This window comes from Neodiprion virginianus, chromosome 2 (assembly GCF_021901495.1).
Source record: "Neodiprion virginianus isolate iyNeoVirg1 chromosome 2, iyNeoVirg1.1, whole genome shotgun sequence".
Lineage (NCBI taxonomy): Eukaryota > Metazoa > Arthropoda > Insecta > Hymenoptera > Diprionidae > Neodiprion > Neodiprion virginianus.
In genome coordinates this window covers 27,246,949-27,267,323 of record NC_060878.1, presented here as the reverse complement: position 1 = coordinate 27,267,323, position 20,375 = coordinate 27,246,949, and the positions used below count along the sequence as shown (strand labels likewise).

The 20,375-nt window shown below is 34.7% G+C and overlaps 2 protein-coding genes across 4 annotated transcripts; one reads left to right on the top strand and one right to left on the bottom strand.

Annotated features, from left to right (window-relative positions):
• The first annotated feature begins 2,682 nt into the window (after window positions 1–2,682).
• LOC124297494 (uncharacterized) lies at window positions 2,683–14,891 on the top strand. Of its 3 annotated transcripts, none has more exons than XM_046748595.1 (15): window positions 2,683–3,133; window positions 6,910–7,051; window positions 7,938–8,134; window positions 8,245–8,386; window positions 8,494–8,590; window positions 8,876–9,064; window positions 9,186–9,338; window positions 9,440–9,698; window positions 9,791–10,051; window positions 10,136–10,343; window positions 10,435–10,622; window positions 10,709–10,989; window positions 11,430–11,762; window positions 12,598–12,780; window positions 12,861–14,891. In XM_046748595.1, exons 2-15 carry the CDS (start codon window positions 6,921–6,923, stop codon window positions 13,017–13,019), a joined length of 2,781 nt encoding a protein of 926 aa, XP_046604551.1. In that variant the 5' UTR covers window positions 2,683–3,133; window positions 6,910–6,920; the 3' UTR covers window positions 13,020–14,891. The 3 variants fall into 3 exon arrangements, with proteins under 3 accessions (XP_046604551.1, XP_046604550.1, XP_046604552.1); XM_046748594.1 differs by having other exon boundaries at window positions 10,697–10,989; XM_046748596.1 differs by lacking the exon at window positions 11,430–11,762 and having other exon boundaries at window positions 2,685–3,133; window positions 10,697–10,989.
• Window positions 14,637–19,144, bottom strand: LOC124297495 (COP9 signalosome complex subunit 6). The gene is made up of 5 exons (XM_046748597.1): window positions 18,773–19,144; window positions 18,270–18,553; window positions 15,712–15,877; window positions 15,219–15,412; window positions 14,637–15,065 (listed from the first exon to the last, which is right to left on the bottom strand). Exons 1-5 carry the CDS (start codon window positions 18,981–18,983, stop codon window positions 14,925–14,927), a joined length of 996 nt encoding a protein of 331 aa, XP_046604553.1. The 5' UTR covers window positions 18,984–19,144; the 3' UTR covers window positions 14,637–14,924.
• Between the last annotated feature and the right edge of the window lie 1,231 nt (window positions 19,145–20,375).

The window sequence follows — 20,375 nt, the reverse complement described above, 5'->3', positions numbered from 1 at the left end:
TGATGCTTTTTTCGCAATCTAAGAAATCGAAGTAGGAGTGGTATTTATTTTATAGAATTATTATTTTTTTTTTTTTCAATTTGGAAAGTTCAAACGGGAATTTGTTTTCATTCTCTTATTACGTCCTCCAAACGTCAGATTTCTTACCCACTCTTTTACAGCTACCCTGCGTCCTCTTCTTTCATCGCGTCACTGCCTCGGTTTCCATACCGCATTAGCAGAATGCTCCCTCTACTAACAAACTGCAACTAGCCAGTCCCTTGCATCCTTCCTCCCTTTTTACTCTTCGACATCTTCTCACTGTGCTTCCCACATTTTTGACAATAAGTCAATTATATAATTAAACATTCAACTACTCAATACAAGTTTCTCTCATTTCCTCTTATCATTCGTACGTGCATGTAGTCGACCGGTTACAAACCCGAAATAGGCCGTAATAACATCACGGCTGGGTGCGGATGCGGTCATCGATAGCCGCTCGTCGCGATCATAGTCATGCATCCCGTGGTTTATTGGCATGGAGAGATATAATTATAAGTGACTCATGCGGAAGTTAGAATAGAAGTGAAGCGTTTAGAGAAGGTATAAGACTCCCGATTTGCAGACTCGGTGAACATAAGGAGCGGACGCAAGCTATAAACTGACTATAAGATTGTGAGAAAAGAATATGAGGTATGGAGAACGTAATACTTCAGTGAGCAAATTCGTATTATCATCATCATACATCATATCATACATCACATACATAGTATTAAAGCTCGAAATCGAAATTTCGAATATTCGGATGTCACCGAAATTTTTTTTTTCTATTATCGATTCGACGACGAGAATCAGTCAGCAGAATTCCTCAGTCCGGAAATACACGCGCAGTGGAGAGGACGTAAGAAAATCGCGCTCCACGAATTTCAAGTACCGGTTTCTTTAGCTCCTGGGTTCTGCGCTCCAAGTCTTCTATCCTGGTGAATTTCGACTTTCGGGACCAGCGCTCCGTAGTTCCTGGGCTCCAGATGTGATAACTTATTTTGTCTGATTAAATAAATCATGCGTATTAATAAATAAATACGGACAATCACATTCATCGTGTCCCTTTTTGGTGCACTCCAACGTCATCGTTTATGTTAACAAGACGAAACATTTCAAACGATACACCTGTTTTATTTTAAGGGCATACAAACTGACGTGATTCGTGATATATAATATATACTTATATATAATTTATTGTACAGTTATAGGTTCTCAAGTCTATTGAGACATTTTATCATCCGAATATTTAAAGACCTACTAAAAACGCTTACCCAATCGATTTAACGATCCCAGCAAGAGCACCAGCATAACGCTTATTATGTAGTCATATATATGTTGTGATGATATGATATATTTTATATATATTGAATATCCATTTATAACGTCATTATCTAGACGTCGAGACTCACCAGGTAGACTATTATGTGTACTATATATTTTACGATGTAAAATTTCGCTAATAACGTAATCAGCATTAGATTTAAGAAAATCCTACATGAAATCTTTTTTGTAGAGCATTGAATTTCCTACAGAATGGTCACAGGAATTTTTTTTATAATATGTTGTTTTAACGTAATTAACGGTTTTCTTTAAATAAAAATCAAATTAATCAAAATTCGACTGCTTGACGGGGAGTGTTAGAGTTACCGGAAAAATTCGGGGTTTTAGCCACATTTTGTTCTGTACATGTTGATTTATACTCTTAGGAGGTGGGCGCAACGAAATTCCGACATGACCAAAATAAGATCCACCGTAATATACACTTACACCAGCTTATTTCCATATTTACTAAACAAAGACGTCATCTATGATCTGCAGACGCCAAATAAAAAATACCGAAGCCGCGTCTTCATGCTTTGAAGTTTGATTACCAAAGCACAAGTATGAGGTAGATGATTGATATAACCGAAACCATGAAAGCAGTATATTAAGTTCAATTCTAAGGCGATGAAGGTGATACCTACCAGGTTTTTTACAATTACTAAATTTCGTTTTACGCACAACATTAATTTTCGTTGGCATAGTTATACTCTCACTTTATATCCGCGCTAATCCTTATTTAGGACCGAGTTATACAGCAAGGTATGTTCGGTTGCTTGCATCAAGGCGGAATTCGAAGGACACAGTTCCCGCCACTTAACAGCCCTGAATCGATCGGTAGAGTCATCCGTAGCAAAGCTTGAAACTAAGCTCCAAAAAAAAAAAAAAAAAATTAGGGCGCTCAAAGACAAAACTAATTAGACTCATGCGTTTGTTTACACAGTATTTATTTTGGAATATTGTATTATACATAGACATACGTGTGATGTTATAATACAAATACAGCAAAGATTTAACTATTTGGTACTCGTCTACGTCTATAAGTATGTCGTAGCAAGCCGAAAGGTATTTTTTTACGATGACACCAAGTTTTATACATATATTTCGGTTACACGTGATCAATCAACATTGGCAAAGTTTCATGCCTTGATATATTTCTTGCAATACAATTATTCGTTGGTTTACAGTGTAAGTAAAATAAAGAAACCGTCACACTGGATGGACGTGGGAGAAAAATTGTATAGTATAGGTAAGGCTAGGACGCCGACGTCGTTCTATAAATAGCGTCGCGGCGCCCGGCGTCGATTGTGGTATCCAACTGAACTAAGATCCGCTACACCGCCGCGCCACTATCAGAACTCGTCGTTAGTACCGCGGTCAGATTCAGCGGGTGGAAAAGAATCATTTAATACATTGAAAACGAAAAAATCACAAACGGGAAGTATCGTGACGTTTTTTTTTTGTGAAAATCGCAACGGCATTATTGATTTAAAAATGTGACAATTAATGTCGGCCAAGCTACGAGTGGAACGCTTTAAAGACTGCCGTCCCCTCTGAAATCAGATCAGTGATAAAATAGTGGTGGAGGTTCGTTATATTACAAAAGCGTTGAATATGTGGTGGCTAGACTGTGTTACGTTGGACTTAAACGTCAATACTCACGAGCCGGGTGAAGTTCCTGAAACCTCGACTACTGGGCGATAAAACATCTCACGAATTCTGAAATTATCCTCGATTCTCACCCTGTTACGTAGAATACGACTCAACTTATCGACATTAAATAAAAAAGGTGAGCTTGCGAATTGCCGCCGGTGGTTCGGTCGGTAACACAGGTATCCTCATGCTAATTTGATACCGCGAGGTCGCATATGCTGCTTGTGTGGGCGTTTTAAACGCGAACGTCTTACGCTTAAATTTTACGATGTAGGATGGAGTAATGGCGCTGGCGGGTTCGCGGGGGAACTCCCTAATTCCGAAACGTGGTTTTAATAATAGACGCGCATCAAACGCAAAAATAGAATTTACATTAAAACGCTCGCAGGTCTCGCCAGCTAAACTTTGGTCCCGTGATGTTCGGACCTGATTTACTCGTGTCAGTTACCAGTCGAATACAGCGCCTAATATTCCAATAATTCCAGTAGTAGACCAAGGATCATGACATCAAAATAAAATCGGTTAACGGTACTTGATTTTTCAAAAAATGAAATACGACTCCCAGCATTTAAGAATGACAATTCGCTAAAAGTAGTCTCGACCTGAAACCAGTTGAGAATTGAATTTCTGGAAAATATTAATTTCGTGTATTTCTCTGAATACGAAATCTTTGAAATATCCTATAAACCAATTTTATTTTCTTTATTTAGCACGTAACTCTACAGCGGAACATGCGTGCGCTAATGATTGAAAACGGTTTAGCGTATATTGGTATAAATTAACGATGTGTTCGATTTCTTGAAGGCTTTGGATTAAAATAAATTGAAAAGAATTTATTCTGCATTAAAATGAAAATTTAAATATCTTTGAAAAACGGATCAGACTAATTCCGTTTCATATACTGAACCCGTCACTTTACATCGTAAATTTTCCAAATATATCTGTGTTTAAAAATGCGGAAAATTTATGGGGAAACTTGCATTATTTATCGAATCCATAATGATCATTCTAATAACAGGAGGGAAGTCATTAATGACAACCGCCTTACTAAACGGTCTCTAACAATTTGTTAATCGTCAATCAGCTTATTCGTTATAATGTCAATACTGGTCAAAGTAACAAGATATTTCCGGATTTAGGATCCCTATTTCCCCGGGCTGAATCTTTCGGGCACTAGGCCAAAAGCAAAACCGTTTCTCCTTCACCTCTCTTCTCGAGCCTCTCTTTGCCGACTGTTCGTATGCATGTACACATATGCAAAATTATTAAACAAATCTTTTTAACGCGAAATTTTAGACATATTTCAGATTATCGCAGAGGTGTAGTCTGAGATATTTATACAAAGACTAAGCGTTATTTCGATTTATTTTTCCACGCGACTTGACTTCTATTGTTGAGCGTATTCAGATACTGTTTGGAAGCGAAATAGTAGACTTTCTTTCACGTTTTAGGCAAAAGTGAATACACATCCGATAGTATCTAACAATTTATAACATTTTCGTACTCTACAACCACTTATTTATTATGACTTATTGAACTATGAAGATGATTAATTCCTCCTTCTTCGAATATCGTCTATTAAACTAAAATAAAAAAATCGTCGATTCGAACATTCTTAAGAACTAGGTTAAAAAGTTCAGCGATCATTCAGTAAAATGAATGAACCGTAATTACGACAGTAATTTTCACAATTAAAATCGAATAATTTAATTGTTGCAACTCTTATTTGGTTGTTCTGATTAAATCCATTTAGTTAAACAAGGTTGGAGATGCGTTTAAATGCATGCTATTGATAGAAGTAACGAAATATATCGTTGTTTTGTATAAATAAAATGGTTGAATTAAATAAACTTGAAGTTATAGAAATTATTGACATGTATGGTTCAGTAACAAAAATCGTTGAATTGAATTAAGCCACCTCCGGTTATTCAATTCTAACTTAGATTTCATTGAATCCTGGCAATTTAATTAACAAGATCATTTCTAAAAATTAACGACAGAGGCAGATGAATTCGTTTTTCCGGTCAAATCGCAAATGCGATCGTGCATGTGGAACAATCAAAGAAAATTACTTTGAAAAAAATCGTTTTGATTCGATTCAGCCACTCAGTTCCATTCACCATGAACAGTTTCGTTTATTCAAATTCGCAAATGAATTCATGAAATTGGGAATACTTTTTTAGGCGTGAACGTTTGTAAACTAGAATGTCTTGCACGTTTGCCTTCGCAAAAAACGTCGGGTTGAGAAAAAAAAAATAATATAACCACCTTGTAGACATGTTTTGTCGTGAATTCTTCACTTTTGTATTCTGCTAGTTAATGCATTGTACTTTCAAACACAACGTTATATCATTAAAATGCAATTTTTGCGAATTTTTCTATCATTGTCAATCACGTATATCAATGTACGAGTTACTCATATAGGCAAGATTTCGGATGAACCACTGAACCGATTTGATTAAAATTTGTAAAGTATGCTGTTCTTATCGAGACGACGTTCCAAAAAACTTTTCAACCTATTCTCACTTCCGGTTGCAAATTTGCAGACGTTAACTCTGAAATTTACCGAGAATTATATTATTAATTTCAAACAATAATTTCAAACAATAATTTCAATAGTGAGAGCAGGATTTAGTAGGATCAAAAAGAATTTTTTCATCCCAAGACTTTATTCTCTCAATGTAGAAATAAAAGTGAGTGTTCGTGAACACTGATTGATGAACCGTCACGGCAGCAGTGCGATAAGTTTCATGTAATGAGTAATTTTCGACTGGAATTAAGATATATGAATGAACTTATCTACTTCTCCTGTGTATCCCCGAATAAAACAATTAATTGAAACCGATTGAAATTTACTGTTGAAATTGATTATTTCTATCGGGTTTTGTAATTACTTGAATACTAATATTCCATCAATAAAATTCAACGTAATTAAAGTTGGTTAGTATCTGACTCTAAGTCGTTTCTTCCTGTACATTTTCTACTCCAAAGCTCCAAACAAAGCTTTATCCATTTGTGTTATTCTTTTCAATCGGTTTTCTTGACATATCCATTGTATTTATGCATGAGAATAAAATCGCATTTGGTGTTACTGGAGTCAATTCTTTACTCGTTAAACCTTCAGCTGCATTGAAAATAAAACAACTATCAAAAATGGAAGTAGTCAGCACAATTTCTGCTTTCGATCTGAAGCGAAAACTTAATATTTTTTAAGGAATCGAAAAAAAAGAGAGGAGAGAGGGAACATTTTTTTCTGATACATATATGTATATTAGGGTGGTTCTTATTTGGGGGTCGGAAAAATTTTCATGTCGTTTTTATAACCAATTATTTCGTTTTGTATGACTTTGGTATAAATTGAGGGACGGATTTGAATTTGCTTATAATGATAGGCACATACCCTGAAAATTTCAAAATTTTATAATTATTGTTGCCTTGCATATAAGCCTAATAAAAATGATGATATTAAGCTTACATATATATACATAAAAACAAATATACTATAAAATTATAATAACATTTTGTAATTTCCAGGGTTTTCAAGTTTCAAATCGGTCCTTCAATTTATACCAAAGTCATACGAAACGAAATAACTGGTTATAAAATCTACATGTATAATTTTACATTTAAAACTTTCGGAGCTTAGAGGTATGTCTTCCAATTGACGTAGAAGCTTCAAACTTATGCAGATTTTTTTTCAATGATTTGGAACAGATTTGTGGGGCGTACCAGGGAAAATTTTTCCCACCCCCAAATAAGGACCACCATATATGTATATATATATATATATATTAAACAAAGTTGTCTGACACCAAGGGTCTGACAAAATAAATTATTTATAGAATTACAAGAAACTTGTGGGATGAGAAAATTGTTACAATTAATTACTTACTGTTTTTATTTTATGTTCAGAGGCCAATATCATGGCGCTAGTCATGCTGCCTTGTGATCTGCCGTGGTGGGCAGCAGTTGTTAAACAGCTGGATTTAGTTGCAGATGCTAAAAACTCTGAACAACTCTTAGATGCGATGCATCAACTACACGACATGTGCAAGTACGTGGTATCGGTTTTATATATGTATTTTTGTAGACATAAAACCATGACTTTAATGTTGAATATGCACATAATTGCTTTTCGCGATATCAGTGAATGTGATTTTTTTTCTACCTTAATCGCTCTAGTATTATTTAAACTTATTTTGTTTCATATTTGGAGACTATTCTTTAGTATTCTATTCTCTTCGCCACGAGCATGTCTTTCTGTAATTATAATTAAATTATAATAAAAATATTAATTCCCAAAATTCATTCACTCACGTTTTCAGCCTTCTATTCGTATTATTAAATTATAAAAGCTCAGCAATTAAAATGTAACGAATATTGAGGTCCAGTTTTATAATTGTGGATTTACTTTAAAAATTTTAATATTTAGCTTCGCCACTGTCAGTTTCAATAAGATTCCACACCCAGCAAACTCACGATTAGATATTAAAGAATATCGTGGAATAGGATTCAGAAACACAATTCATCATATCATTTTGTATCGTGTTTTATAAATCCCATTTTACAATATTCTATCAGAATATTTCATCTCGTACCAAACTTTTCCAGATAGGGTATTTACACTATGTTTGGCAATGATCTCATTAAAAGTAAACTTTGTGGGTTCGGTATTACGTTATGCCTAATTTTGCATTGGGTTGATGATAAACTTCGCCCAGTAGATATAATTTAACTCATACAAGTAATCAACTTAAGTAACTAATGAAAGCAAAGATTTTTTCATCAAGTGCCCAACAAGCTCCGAAATGTTGTATAGCACATAATGGCCACTGCCAAAAAAAGTAGGTTACTTATGCCTATTTAAAACTTTGTTCAGGTCAAGGACAAAACTCTCCATTTTTATACCAAATAATATCTGTCGTGCTGGTATTTTTTAGCATAAGTTTGGATCCTGACGAGGATGTTCAAGACCCAAACTTGTTTACCGAACTGGCAAAATTCATTGATGAGGACTTGACAATTGCGGAACGAGAAAAGATTTTCACCAAAACAATACCCCGGCTGGTCCAACTTGCAAAGTCTCTCAAGTCCACCAAACCTCCACAAGGATTACATTTCAGCCTACAGCAACAAAGTGAGTTAATTCAAAAGAATACTGTGTAAATTGTTTTTTAAAACCATGATTAAAAACTTTCCCAATAGTTTGCTGATAAATTTTGACCTAATAGTATATTCTCCTTTCAGCTGACAACATTGAGTACAGTTACAAGTTTGTTTCATCACTTATAGCAAACGCATTTTTTTCAACCTACCCGAAAAGGACAAAAAAAACTCATCCCACATTACAAGATTTTAACTTTACTAACTTCTTCAAACACCTTCACATGTGAGTTGAATCGTATGTATACACATATAATATTTATGTACTTTCTGTACTAGCAATGCGGATTTGAACGAATTCCTTATGCTAATTCATTTTTTGTCATTTATCAGAAACAGTCAGAAGGCGAAGTTGAGAAGTATATTTGCCTACTTTGATTTCTTGGATGAGGAATCGGCACTTGATGGGAAACTCGTAGTTTCCAGACAGGTTTGAACGAAAACTTTTTATTTATCTTCTCTTCAAGCTCCAGCTGAGAAAAAGTCTTGCAAATATGGTGAAAATAGTTTGACGCCTTACCGTAGGATCAGACGTTCATCATACGATTAATAAACAGTGAAAACTGTTTTACCCTTCTAATGAAATGTGACTAATAAAATTTGAGTAAAAAAAAGTCACAAGACGCTGTTTGGTTTTGTAATAGAGAAATTGGATGAGTCACCGATGAAACGCATGATCCATGACGCATGATTCACGGCTTGCAATCCTCTTCAGGTGATGACTTCAAAACAGTGGCTGACGATTGAAGACTGGCTAGAGAGCAGCGTTCCTCTTTGCCCTCTGACCATTCGTCACGAAGGGAGAGTTGAGAGGGCTGAAGCCAATTTGTTACATGTATGCTTCACCAGCGCACGACTTGGCGGCGGAGTTCTAAGCAACGAAGTAAATCAAGAAAGTATTCAAGTAAGCAATTTCCGGGAAACGGTAAATTCTTTAAGAATGCCTTGAGAGCTTGTGTTCACCTATTGTCAATGCTGTAGAAGAGTCGGGCGTGTGCATAACAAAGTTAAAATAACTGTCTCAGATGGCAACGCATCCAGAACTTTTGGCTACACTGCTATCAGTTGAAGCATTGGAAGACAATGAGATTCTGATAGTAGAAGGGGCCAGACACATTTCTAGAATAGGTGACCCAAAACATAGATCAACCTTTGAGAGTATACCAAAGCCAAATACGGTAAGCACAGCATAGATTGATCGAAATTCGAACTACACTCCAATCAAGATTGAAAACTGATATCAAAAAATTATGTATGTGATTCAGTCAACTTATTGTAGGTAACAATATGTTGTATGGATGCAGAGGACTATTCAACTATGCCATTGACACAGTACGAGGAAGACAATGTCTTACGAGAAATGAACAAATCTTTGTTGGGATTCAGGCAAAGACACGTTCCCACAAGCCCTACCGATCCTGTCAAATTAGAACCAGATCCAGGAGCTCGAAGGCTGTCACCTATCGGAGAAAGTTTCAGCAGTACCCCACCTGAGGCTGAAGAAAAGCCCATAGAAACATGTAATAATAACATAAAAGGTAAAATCGAATCAACTTCATCACTGATTCAAGTATTAAGAAATAAGTATTTATAATGTTACAGAATATCAATCGTAATTCATATTTTGTAGCACCAATAAATAAGGAATCAATCATATCTAATGAGATCGAGGTGAGAATAAGACCCAACGGTAAATCTGTTCGGTCCCCAAGCCCTGTTAATACAACAGGCTGCAGCAATAGGAGGGGTCGATTTATTGTTCTTGGTTCAAGCGGCGAGGTTTTACCTGTAACGCGAAAGTCTCTGGGTCAAATGTCAGTTTACAGCAGTTGCAACAGCCAGAGTACTGATAGTTTTCACAGTGCAAAAGAAACTATTGAAGAGGAACAAGGTAAAGGGGGAAATATATTTTAAACCTATACTAGGCCAAATAAACTAATGAAAACTCTGTTTAATACTGATTAATATCAATCAGAGGAAGACGAGGAACAAAAATTAACAAGGCGATACAGCACGCAGTTAGACACACTGGAACGTAGAGGGACATTTGCTCAGAGGTTGAAAGATGCACTAAGACGTGAAAGTACTGCGACAGGAACAACTTCTTCAATTTCATCAGTAGAGAGTAGTTATGCTGTTGGTATAAGTGTGGCTGGGAGTCATGTTGGCGATGAAGATATTAAGTAAGATTGCTTTGGCTAGACGATTTTCCATATAATCGACTTGATGAATTGTTGATGAAATTGTTTATCATCTTGCCGGTTTTTTGTTCAGAGTCAAAAGAGGCGGATCAAGAGGTTTTGTTCTAAGAGATGATACAGTGGACGAAGACTTTTTAAAAGAATCATTGGAGGCTGAGCAGAAGTGGCTTGGAAGATTTCGACAAAGTCAACATCCAATGCTGCAAAGAAGAGACACTAATGCCAGTAGCAAGTACAGTTTCAGTACAGAGTACAGCTCAGGTAGGAAATTAATGATTGTAAAAATTTTTCATTCCATCTTATTGTCTTCGTTTGATCAAACATCATACCATCAGAATTTTCGTCAGAACTTGAAGAAGTTTATGAACAACTGTCGAAGTGGCTAGAAGATCCAATAGTTGCTGATGAAAACCGCGAACTGGATGCTAGAGATAGGGCTGTTGTGAGATTCGCTGGTTCGTTACTCAAGAGAGCGCTCAGTGAATCATTTGCTGGAGTTCCTGTCCAGGAGGGAGAGCCGCAAGCTTTAATTGGTTCCGAAGATGTACAACAGAGGCACAAACTTGCTTTAGCAGTCAGAAGCTTAAGTTTAGAGCTTGCACGTCACAAGCACAAAAGACAACAATCGGTAGGACGGTTATTATATTAGTGTGGCTATCTCTGGTGAAAACATTTCTCTGAATCTCATCGAAAATCTACAAGATCTGATCTGACGCACTCTCTTTCTGAGGAATTGCAGATGAAAATTTTTCACCAGGGATATATTATCGCTTCTGAATATAGAGTTAGAGTCTCATGTAAACATTAAAGAGACAGTTTTTGATTGCGATTGAATAAATAATCATGAAAAAAGCATGAGCAAAGCTTGGTTTCACGTAATATAGGATCAGAGACAGATTTTTACAAATAAACATACAATACATGAGCTAATTGAGAATCTGTATGTCATAACAAGATTCTACGCATAAATTCATCACCGTGATGAAGGTATGTTACTAACAACATCAATATCACAATATAACGTCACAGAAAACCTCTAGCAATTCTTCCAGAGTTAAAAATCTGCAGGTTTCCGAAGGTGAGTACCACACAAATTATGAAGATGCTCTGAGTGAAGATCCGAGTATTGCCAAAGACGTGCGATCATCCCAGCGCAGGAAGCTATGGGTGATTTCTTTTACATCTGAAGTGAGACAGACTCTGGTCGATGACAAGGCAACAATATCCCTGCCGCTAAATGTAGTAGCAGAAATCAATATGGACAAACCAATGAACGAAGAAGGGAAACTAGCAGAAAATTACCAAATCGAATGTGTATCACAAAGTTTAGGACAAGAATCGAGCACACAGGAAGCCATGAAGGTGTTACCTGGGAGCAAAATTGCGACACCAGTAATCGATGTATGATTGAGTGGTGATTGTTGAGTGATGATCGATCAGCCAGACATTTAGTTTATCCTAAAATAGACGAATGTGTACTATGTATAACGGTAAAATAACAGTTTGTTTAATAGCAATTGCTATTAGAGCATAAATATCTTTCCCATTGACTAATCAATGTCTGGAATTGCTAGACTCTTTTTATTTTACACTATATCGATAACAAATTGATGTCATGTTTCGTAATTTGAAATTAATTCACGTTTGTATACTGAGAGTTACAATGACTAACACATCTGTCTCTTATTCTATCTTATACGTGTTCTTCTTCGTTTTTCATAAAAGCTTTATAATGTTTTAATAACTAATACGCTTTACCAACATTTATTAATCATATATTACAGCCTATTTTGTTAATATATCTACAGAAAATGTTGCTACACGGATGTTCTCAGGCTAATGTCTGCAAAACTAGTCGAGGTGGTATTCAAATTGTAAGCATGTAGATTAAAAGGTTGCTAAGTGAAATTTTGAGACACAATGGCTAATAAATTTACAACAAAATGAAGAATGTAGGGTTTAAAAATACAGATCTCTATTTCGCAACAAATTATATCTATGAAGAGTCGTTTGATCTATCATTCTAGAATATACATGCAAACAATTGTGATTTCAAGTTGTTGGAAAATTTTTGCTGATTTTGATGCTTGCGACTTCAATTTTTATTGATGGGAAATTCCGAAATTATTCCACCACTGATTCAACAATTTCTCAATCAAAATTACTTTTGTGTTCTTGTTTTATACACCATACATTCACAGTGGAAACGTGAATATCTCTCTATTTCAAATTTCAGGTGCCCAGAGAAAGCAGTTCGCAAGCTGGTGGCTTATTGCCAGTTGTGACTGGTAATTGGGGTTGCGGTTCGAGATTAAAAGGTGATCATCAACTAAAACTAGTCATACAATGGCTGGCGGCATCTCTTGCAGGTGTTCCTAGACTAATCTACTACACATCAGGACATCCTAGCCTATCAAAGGTGAAATGAAAAAATGGTGTGGCAAGTATTATTGAAGTTTAAAAATTTGGCATACTTTGTTGATTAATATAATTTTTTAGTTGGACACCGTTAGTAGGGTATTGGTTGACAGACACTGGACAGTTGGAGATCTTGCTACAGCAACTTTGAGATTTGCAGTAAAGACAATAGAGGAAAGAATTGAAGGAAGAAATAGCCTTTTCGAAGAATTAATTGGAATGGATAAACCGAGCCCTTAGCCCAACACTATGCTGTCTGTTCTAGTGGATGTTTTAGCCACTATGATCGAGGATAGCTTACGAATCGAATAAGATGTTATAAGTGATTAGAACAAGCAAACATTGTTTTAAAATACTAGTTGCAAATTGGGGGCTCATTATTTTCAGTTCAAGTTTTTTTCTCAGGCTTTAACGATAATATCGTAGAATTTACAAACTAAAAGATGCCAACGATAAATAGAATGAGTTCTACAAATGATATAGTATTTGAAATCGAAGTGAAAAATTGCATATTGTTACTGATAAACGAGAATAAAAATTATTGAAACAATGGTAATATAACTTTGAGATAGGCGGAAACAGTTAACTAATCTATAAGGTCATAGAAATTGAGATCTAAGAAAAATATTTTCAGTTACAATTTTAACGATTCTCTTTAACTGATTTGTTTGTACATAACGATGAAGAATTATACGAGCAAGACAAATAATTGATAGTTTGAAAAAACACGAATCGCAAATAGTGTGAAGTAAATAGCGTGACTTTTATATCACAAACTAAATAGCATATCACAGTTCAATAAGGGAAGAGAGATGAAATCTCGAAACAAGATCAAATAATAATAGAATGCACAAATTGATTAATAAAATTATTTTTTCTAAATTAACAAGTAAAATCTTTAGTGAACAGTAAGTGAAGCGGGTCGTATGAAAAAGTATGAAGCTTGTAAAAGGCAATAATTAAAGAGGCACAATATACACATACATTATATGCTAAGTACTACATATATTTTGTACAGTAATATTTATAATAAACCAATACGAAATGTCAAAAAAAAAAATTATAATAATAATAAAAACAATGAATAAAAGTGATTGAATTTTTAGAAAAAACTTTTAGACATGCTCTGTAGTGTTTCACTGTTGTGAACATATACGTAAGCTTTTATACAGAAGCACACGTTTGAAATAAAAAACCAATAACGCTAATTTTTGTCACTCTTCTGTAGTTTATTGATAGAAACGTTGAAGAAAAAACATCAAATTGAAGATATAAAATAAATTTAAATAATCATCGTTAGCAGTGTTTCACCATGTAAACGTGCCGATTGAAATAAGGTCTTCCATTATAAGAAAAGGATGCATGCAAGTATCGGATCTACATAAAATGAATAAATAAATATCTAAAAAACGTAATTACCTGCTCACAATAAAACGATATGACCATCGTTTCTCCCGGAATGTTAAAGAAATTTTAAACCACATAATTAACGTGTAACGTGTAAAAATGTATTATATATCGTAAATTAATTATTACCTACCATTGTAGATAGTGGGAATTAATAATAAATTTGTATGGCATTTAAATGTTGCGTTTATATAAATATCTACATGTATATCAATTAGCTGCAACCGTTCGAAAAGCACACGGAAGTCATATGATGCTGCCATGTCGATGCCTCGCAAATTCAAAAAGAAAAAAAAAAAAAAAACTACCAGTAAGTAGATCAGCCCACCTGCAGTTCTGAATTTATTCTTAAGTTTTAACCAAATTTCATCCAAAACTGTAGTTACCATCGATATTAGTTGACTTTTAAAATCTTGTGATAAATATATATACAGACTATACATATACATGTAAGTATAAATATTCGAATAGTTTTATTTAACAGTTATATCACATTACATCTTTCCTGTACAGGGTTACTGCAGTTGTTTATCATGAATGAACGATCTGCGCATGGTGTCTCATCATTATTGCATTTACTTATATATTGTAAATGTTGAATTATTAAAGGGGGTCTCTAAGCAATGACAAGATTTATGGGCTGTTGCGTATCGCAATGCTGAGGTTGAGTGTTAATAGCTTATGAGTTTAAGTTGAAACTATAAATCGAAGTAGAAAAAAGAGTTATTTAATTATTTATTAAAAGAAGAGAGTTCGCAAGCGACGGCCCATTCCTTGTCGGTCGTATAAAATGTTGAATTTGTTCGTAAATTGATTTATATCGTTGCATCCTTTTGTTATTATTCCAAGATACGTCACTAGACCAAAATCGTTGCATTGCTGAAAAAAACAAAAATTGTAGAATTAGAATTTAATTCACACAAGAAACAAAAATTCGATTTGCAATAAACTCTTGTGTCTTTTTTAACTGATTGCCGTGTTTCTTTATCTTAATTATTAATTCTATTTTTTCTTAGAATAATTCTTACTTACGTTATAAAAGTCTGCTCGAAAGTTTGCACTATTTAAAACAGGTAATCGATGTCCCAGTGAGCATGCAGCTCGCAATACTTCGTGATTCCCTTTCAATTCCCCGCTTTGAACGGCTTCAACATATCTCAAAACAAGTTTAACCCTTGAATTCAGCATCTTAATTGCACTGTGTTGTGCAGTTAAATGTTCTGCCACTAAGAAATAGATGTACTATTATGTCCAGGGATTGATTAATCTTCTTACGATATCATAAAGGTCTGTTTACACTTTGAGACCAATACAGAGGAGCGTCAATATAAGCCTTGTCGTTAGAAGCCTGTTCCCCTACATTTTCCCGTCATATACGTCATCAGGTTTTCCTCACCAATGCGGTTGTAGCAGCCAGCGTGCATAGCATTGCCTTGGTGAAGGGTCACTAGGGGCCGCACTAGTCTTGTAAGGACGAGGTAAGACTATAATGACGCTCCACTGTGAGTGCGAAATTATTTCTTACCCAATGAACTTTCGGCCTGATCGTTGGTGCACATTCTTGCTACATGATCGACTCCAATTCTTTCGGCTTCTTCCGTTGCTAATGTATATGTTAATGGCACAAATAGCATGGTGGCTTCGCCATTTACCAAATCGATCACAGACTCGTACATTGCAACAGATAATTGCTATGGAAAGGAAATGCTATTTTGGTTTTTTATATTCTCCATATAAACTAAAATTGTATACAAAGAAGTATCAAACATTTTGTTCACTGTGTATAGTGAAATTTATAATTAAAAATTGAGCCCCCTTTAAGAGGAATTTCTTCAAAGTGGAAGACGCGTTTTTACTACATTGACCTTACAATATGAATGGAATGATACCAAAAATATCTGAACACAGGATTTATCAATATATAGAAAAAATAGGCAAACTTCTCCAGACTGACTAAATTTAAAGCCAGCTAAAAATTTACCCAAGCACAGGTCACAGTAGAAGATGCTATGGTAAAAAGCCGTGTGACCATAAAAAATACAGTTTCAATTTTCCTAACTTGCCTCAATTCTTTAGAATGAATATTTAATATTTCTGCGGACTGTTATACGTTCTCAGAACGTCATTGAAACCCTTCGTATGTCAGAATTTGGTTCAACATCATAATATCTCTAGTTGACGTTTTGCGCGGAAATTTTTTCAGACTGTGCCACTGCTCGATATATGATTCTTGAAAGAGTAAAGATGCTAGTCAACTTATAAACAGCAGTTAAGATTTAATATCACTTTACTAAATCATAACTCTATTCCAGATTGTGTAATCACTTGTACTTTTATGTGGTTTATTTAGTTCGATCATACAATTTATGTACTGATTGATTATGATTCCAAATACTTATAGTATCAATATATATAAATATCAGTTTTGTTGTAAAATAACCATAAGAATCATATCGAAAATTAACGGCAAGCAAAAACAATTTCAATAAATTTTTGTTAGTGAACAATCATCATCATCTGTTATCCTATACATAATGCATAAAACCACGAAGGCTTACCGATATTGCTATATAAGCATGTATACAGATGAGTAGAGTTAGCCCATAGGGGAAATTGAACGTTACTACATAAAAAATATATTACTTAATCCTCAATTAAATTCATACAACAAAGTGAATATTCCATATGAAAATAAAAATAATTCTATACTCCAGATTTGAATTACAATTTAATATTGTAATATTAAATCTTAACCATTACTTATAAACTGAATAGCAACCTTACTCTTTCAAGAATCATATGCACAGCAGTTGCACAGCCTTAAAAAAAATGTTGTTCATTGACTAGAGATACAATGATGTTCGACTAAATTCTGAAAACAATGGTCTTGAACAAAATTGTGAGATACAATGTTTTTGAATCAAATTATTAAATATGATGTTGTTGATGTCGTTCTGCTCAGTAGTAAAATTTATACATATGAGGCATTCTATACCAACTTAACCAACATTGGACGCTTACCATTTCTAATCTTGTTTAAACATTTTTATGGAATTGTACCAAATCCATAACAGTAACCCGAATTTTTTCAGATTTTTTGGACTGAAAGTTGCTTTACTTGCGTTTTTTAAAATCAACATGTTTTTGACCTTAATTTAGAAATCTGAAAAGATTCTCAAAAATCATGTGTCAGACATTAAAATTTTTGAGCTTAAACCCTGAGTGGGTCGACATTCCCTTCTTATTTTTTTTCGAGATTTCTTGAAGAAAACTAATTGAAAAAAAAAGAAGCAATTGTCATTCTTTTGTGAGAAATTTTCAGTCATTTGTTGGCAAAAATTTTAATATGTAACGCGTACTATTTAAGAATTCTTAAGATTTTTTTAAACTCATTAATTATTAACAATTTTTTCATTTGGAACAAAAATTTGGAATCTGAAAAAATTCTTAAAAATCCTGGATTGTGTATAAAAATGTTTGAGCAGCGGCCCACAAAAGACTGACAATTGCATCTATTTTTTTTTTTTTATTCAAGAAACTTAAAAAAGAGTAGAAGCAAATGCCAGCCTAATCCGGATCTAGGCTTAAAAATTTCGATACTTGACACAAGATGGTTGTGAATTTTTTGGCATATTTAAATTACGGCCAATGACATTTAGGTTTTCAAAAATCATAAGTAAACAAATTTACTCAGAAAAATCTGACCAAGGTCGGGATCCTGTTTTGGAGTTGGGACAATTCTATAAAAAGTTTTTGAACAAAATGACAAAAGGTGAGGTCTGGAAGTTGGTTAAGTTGGTGTGGAATATCCCATATATATCTTTGGGTACTGTACCCTAAGAAATTTCCTGAAATACTTGAAACATTTTCCAATTGTAAAATTTCCACAGTATGTATTGTGAGATTTTACAGATTTCCGACCATTGCTGCTTTTCTGCAATGTCATAAATTTCATTATGTTTCTAGAACCTGCAGCACTATCTAGATCGTTGAATACACATTCTGTAATAATACAGTGATGGATTGGACATGTTTTGGAGCAGAAAATGTATGGAAAGAGATTGTTACATAGTAAACACTTACTTCTGTATGTTTACACCTCGGGTCTAACTTAAGTAGCACAGGACATTCGTTAATTTCGCATAGCTGTTTGTGTACCCTGATGTCTCTGTCTGTTGGGGCATCTCCTGTTGTGTACCACCCGAGAAAATCCATTTCACTAAACACCTGCTTGAACTGTTCTTCTTTCGTATTGTAGTAATCTCGATCAATGACAACATCGTCACCGATAGATGTAAACAAGAGCTCGAAAGAATTCATTATCTCTATGTTGCGTCCCTTCTGTTTACCGATCAGTGCTCCATAAACTGTAAGAATTAATAAATAATTAATACAAACACTATGCATTAGGGTGTAAATCATTCAGGTTTCAACATGCATCGTTCTCTTGTAATCGAACTTACAGAACTTTATTTGCGCATTATCGAATCATGTTAGATTAGGGTATATTCTGCCACCGAGATCATAGCACACCATAAACTGACTTCAGGACACTGAAGTAAAAAGTTGTATTCTATTACACTCACCCAGTTGATCAGAGCCTTCCTGTGCCCTGAGTCTCGTCCAATGTTCACTAACATTCATTATGACGAGGGGATGCAAACTGATTGACACTGAGCCGACAGTCCCAGACGAGGCCATCACGCTCTTCACGTTACTTGTGACTGGGGTTGTATCCATCGCGCTAACAACGTTGCTTTCTTCTACCTCCATTTCACTAAACGACGGCTCGCTCATTTTGGTATATTTTTACGCTAAAACTAGCAAACACGACAGTTTTATCTATACTCTTTACTTACTGATGGCTGGTAGCTACAAAGGCATAAATACTACAAAGTACCGTCTACGACAGCCTGCGGCGAGTTGTGAAACAATCGTTGGTTTAGACCGTTGGGAGTTAACTGTGCTACCAATTTATAACTTTTGAAGCGCCCCGAGTCAGCCTAGTTACCACCCAGGGAACTGACGTAGTAATGTGTGCGCATGCCTGAACGCGGGAAAAGTCAAACGTTTTATACTGCGTACGAAACTACCTTATATTCAAAATCTGTCAAAGTGAAGAATGTATAATTGTAGTGGTATAAAAGAAATATATATTATGATCACATACGAATTCTGCCATATGCGACTAGAAAAGTGAAAAGATTTATCGTTTTTCGAGTAATAGAGGCAAAAAAGTTGATGATCTCGAGAGTAGAGTATAACGTAGCGTTTACAGTCGCAGGGGTTTTCTGAAATATAAGGAACTTACCATGGTCCTTCGTTGAAGGGATAACTACAACGGCACACACCATGAAACTAGATTTCGAACTAATTTTTTTCAGGCACACTACTATACTTTCTACTTTCAGAGATGGTTATCACGTTGCAAACAAAATTGTACATATGAATTTTTTTAGCTTTCCCATTTACTAATTAATTTTCCAGAATTTTAGAATTAACGCCGTTCATGGATATAAAGGAGTTATTAAGTCTGCAAGATTCATCTCATAATATTCTCTTACGTACATATATCCGGGTTATTTCTAATAATGAAGAATTCAATCAAGTGTTCGCTTATTAGTATTTTCACGGTATAAAATAACGTATGAACTTTGGTTAAAACCCAGAAAGATCAGATACAGCTTTAACTAGAAGAAATCATTTGTATATACATATTATTCGGTGTACTATTGTTGGCAGCAAACAAGCGGTATTTTTGAAGTTTTCTATTACCTTTTCCACGTAATCAGATAACAGGAAAAGTAAATGACTTCATTTTAAGAATTGTGAGAGACAGTGGTTATTTATTAGAATATTTCATCTCAGTATAAAATACAAAGTAGATTTAACATTGCATTTGTATAGAAAGTTGTTCTTAACTAATCGTTTCGTGTAGAAAACGAATCGATTCAGTAATAATCGAAACTTTGAAAATTCAGATAATAATCGATTAATCTAACATCGTAAAGATTGATTCTTAAAAGAATCACAGCTTAGATCGCTTAGATCATCTTCAGATTGTGAAATTCCCTAGGGGTTTGACGCACTTTCAAGTATTATATTAAACCGTGTAACGTGCATGTATTGTGCTAAACATGGCAAGAAATAATCATTTGCTACGTTTACGCACTCTCCCTGTACCATTAA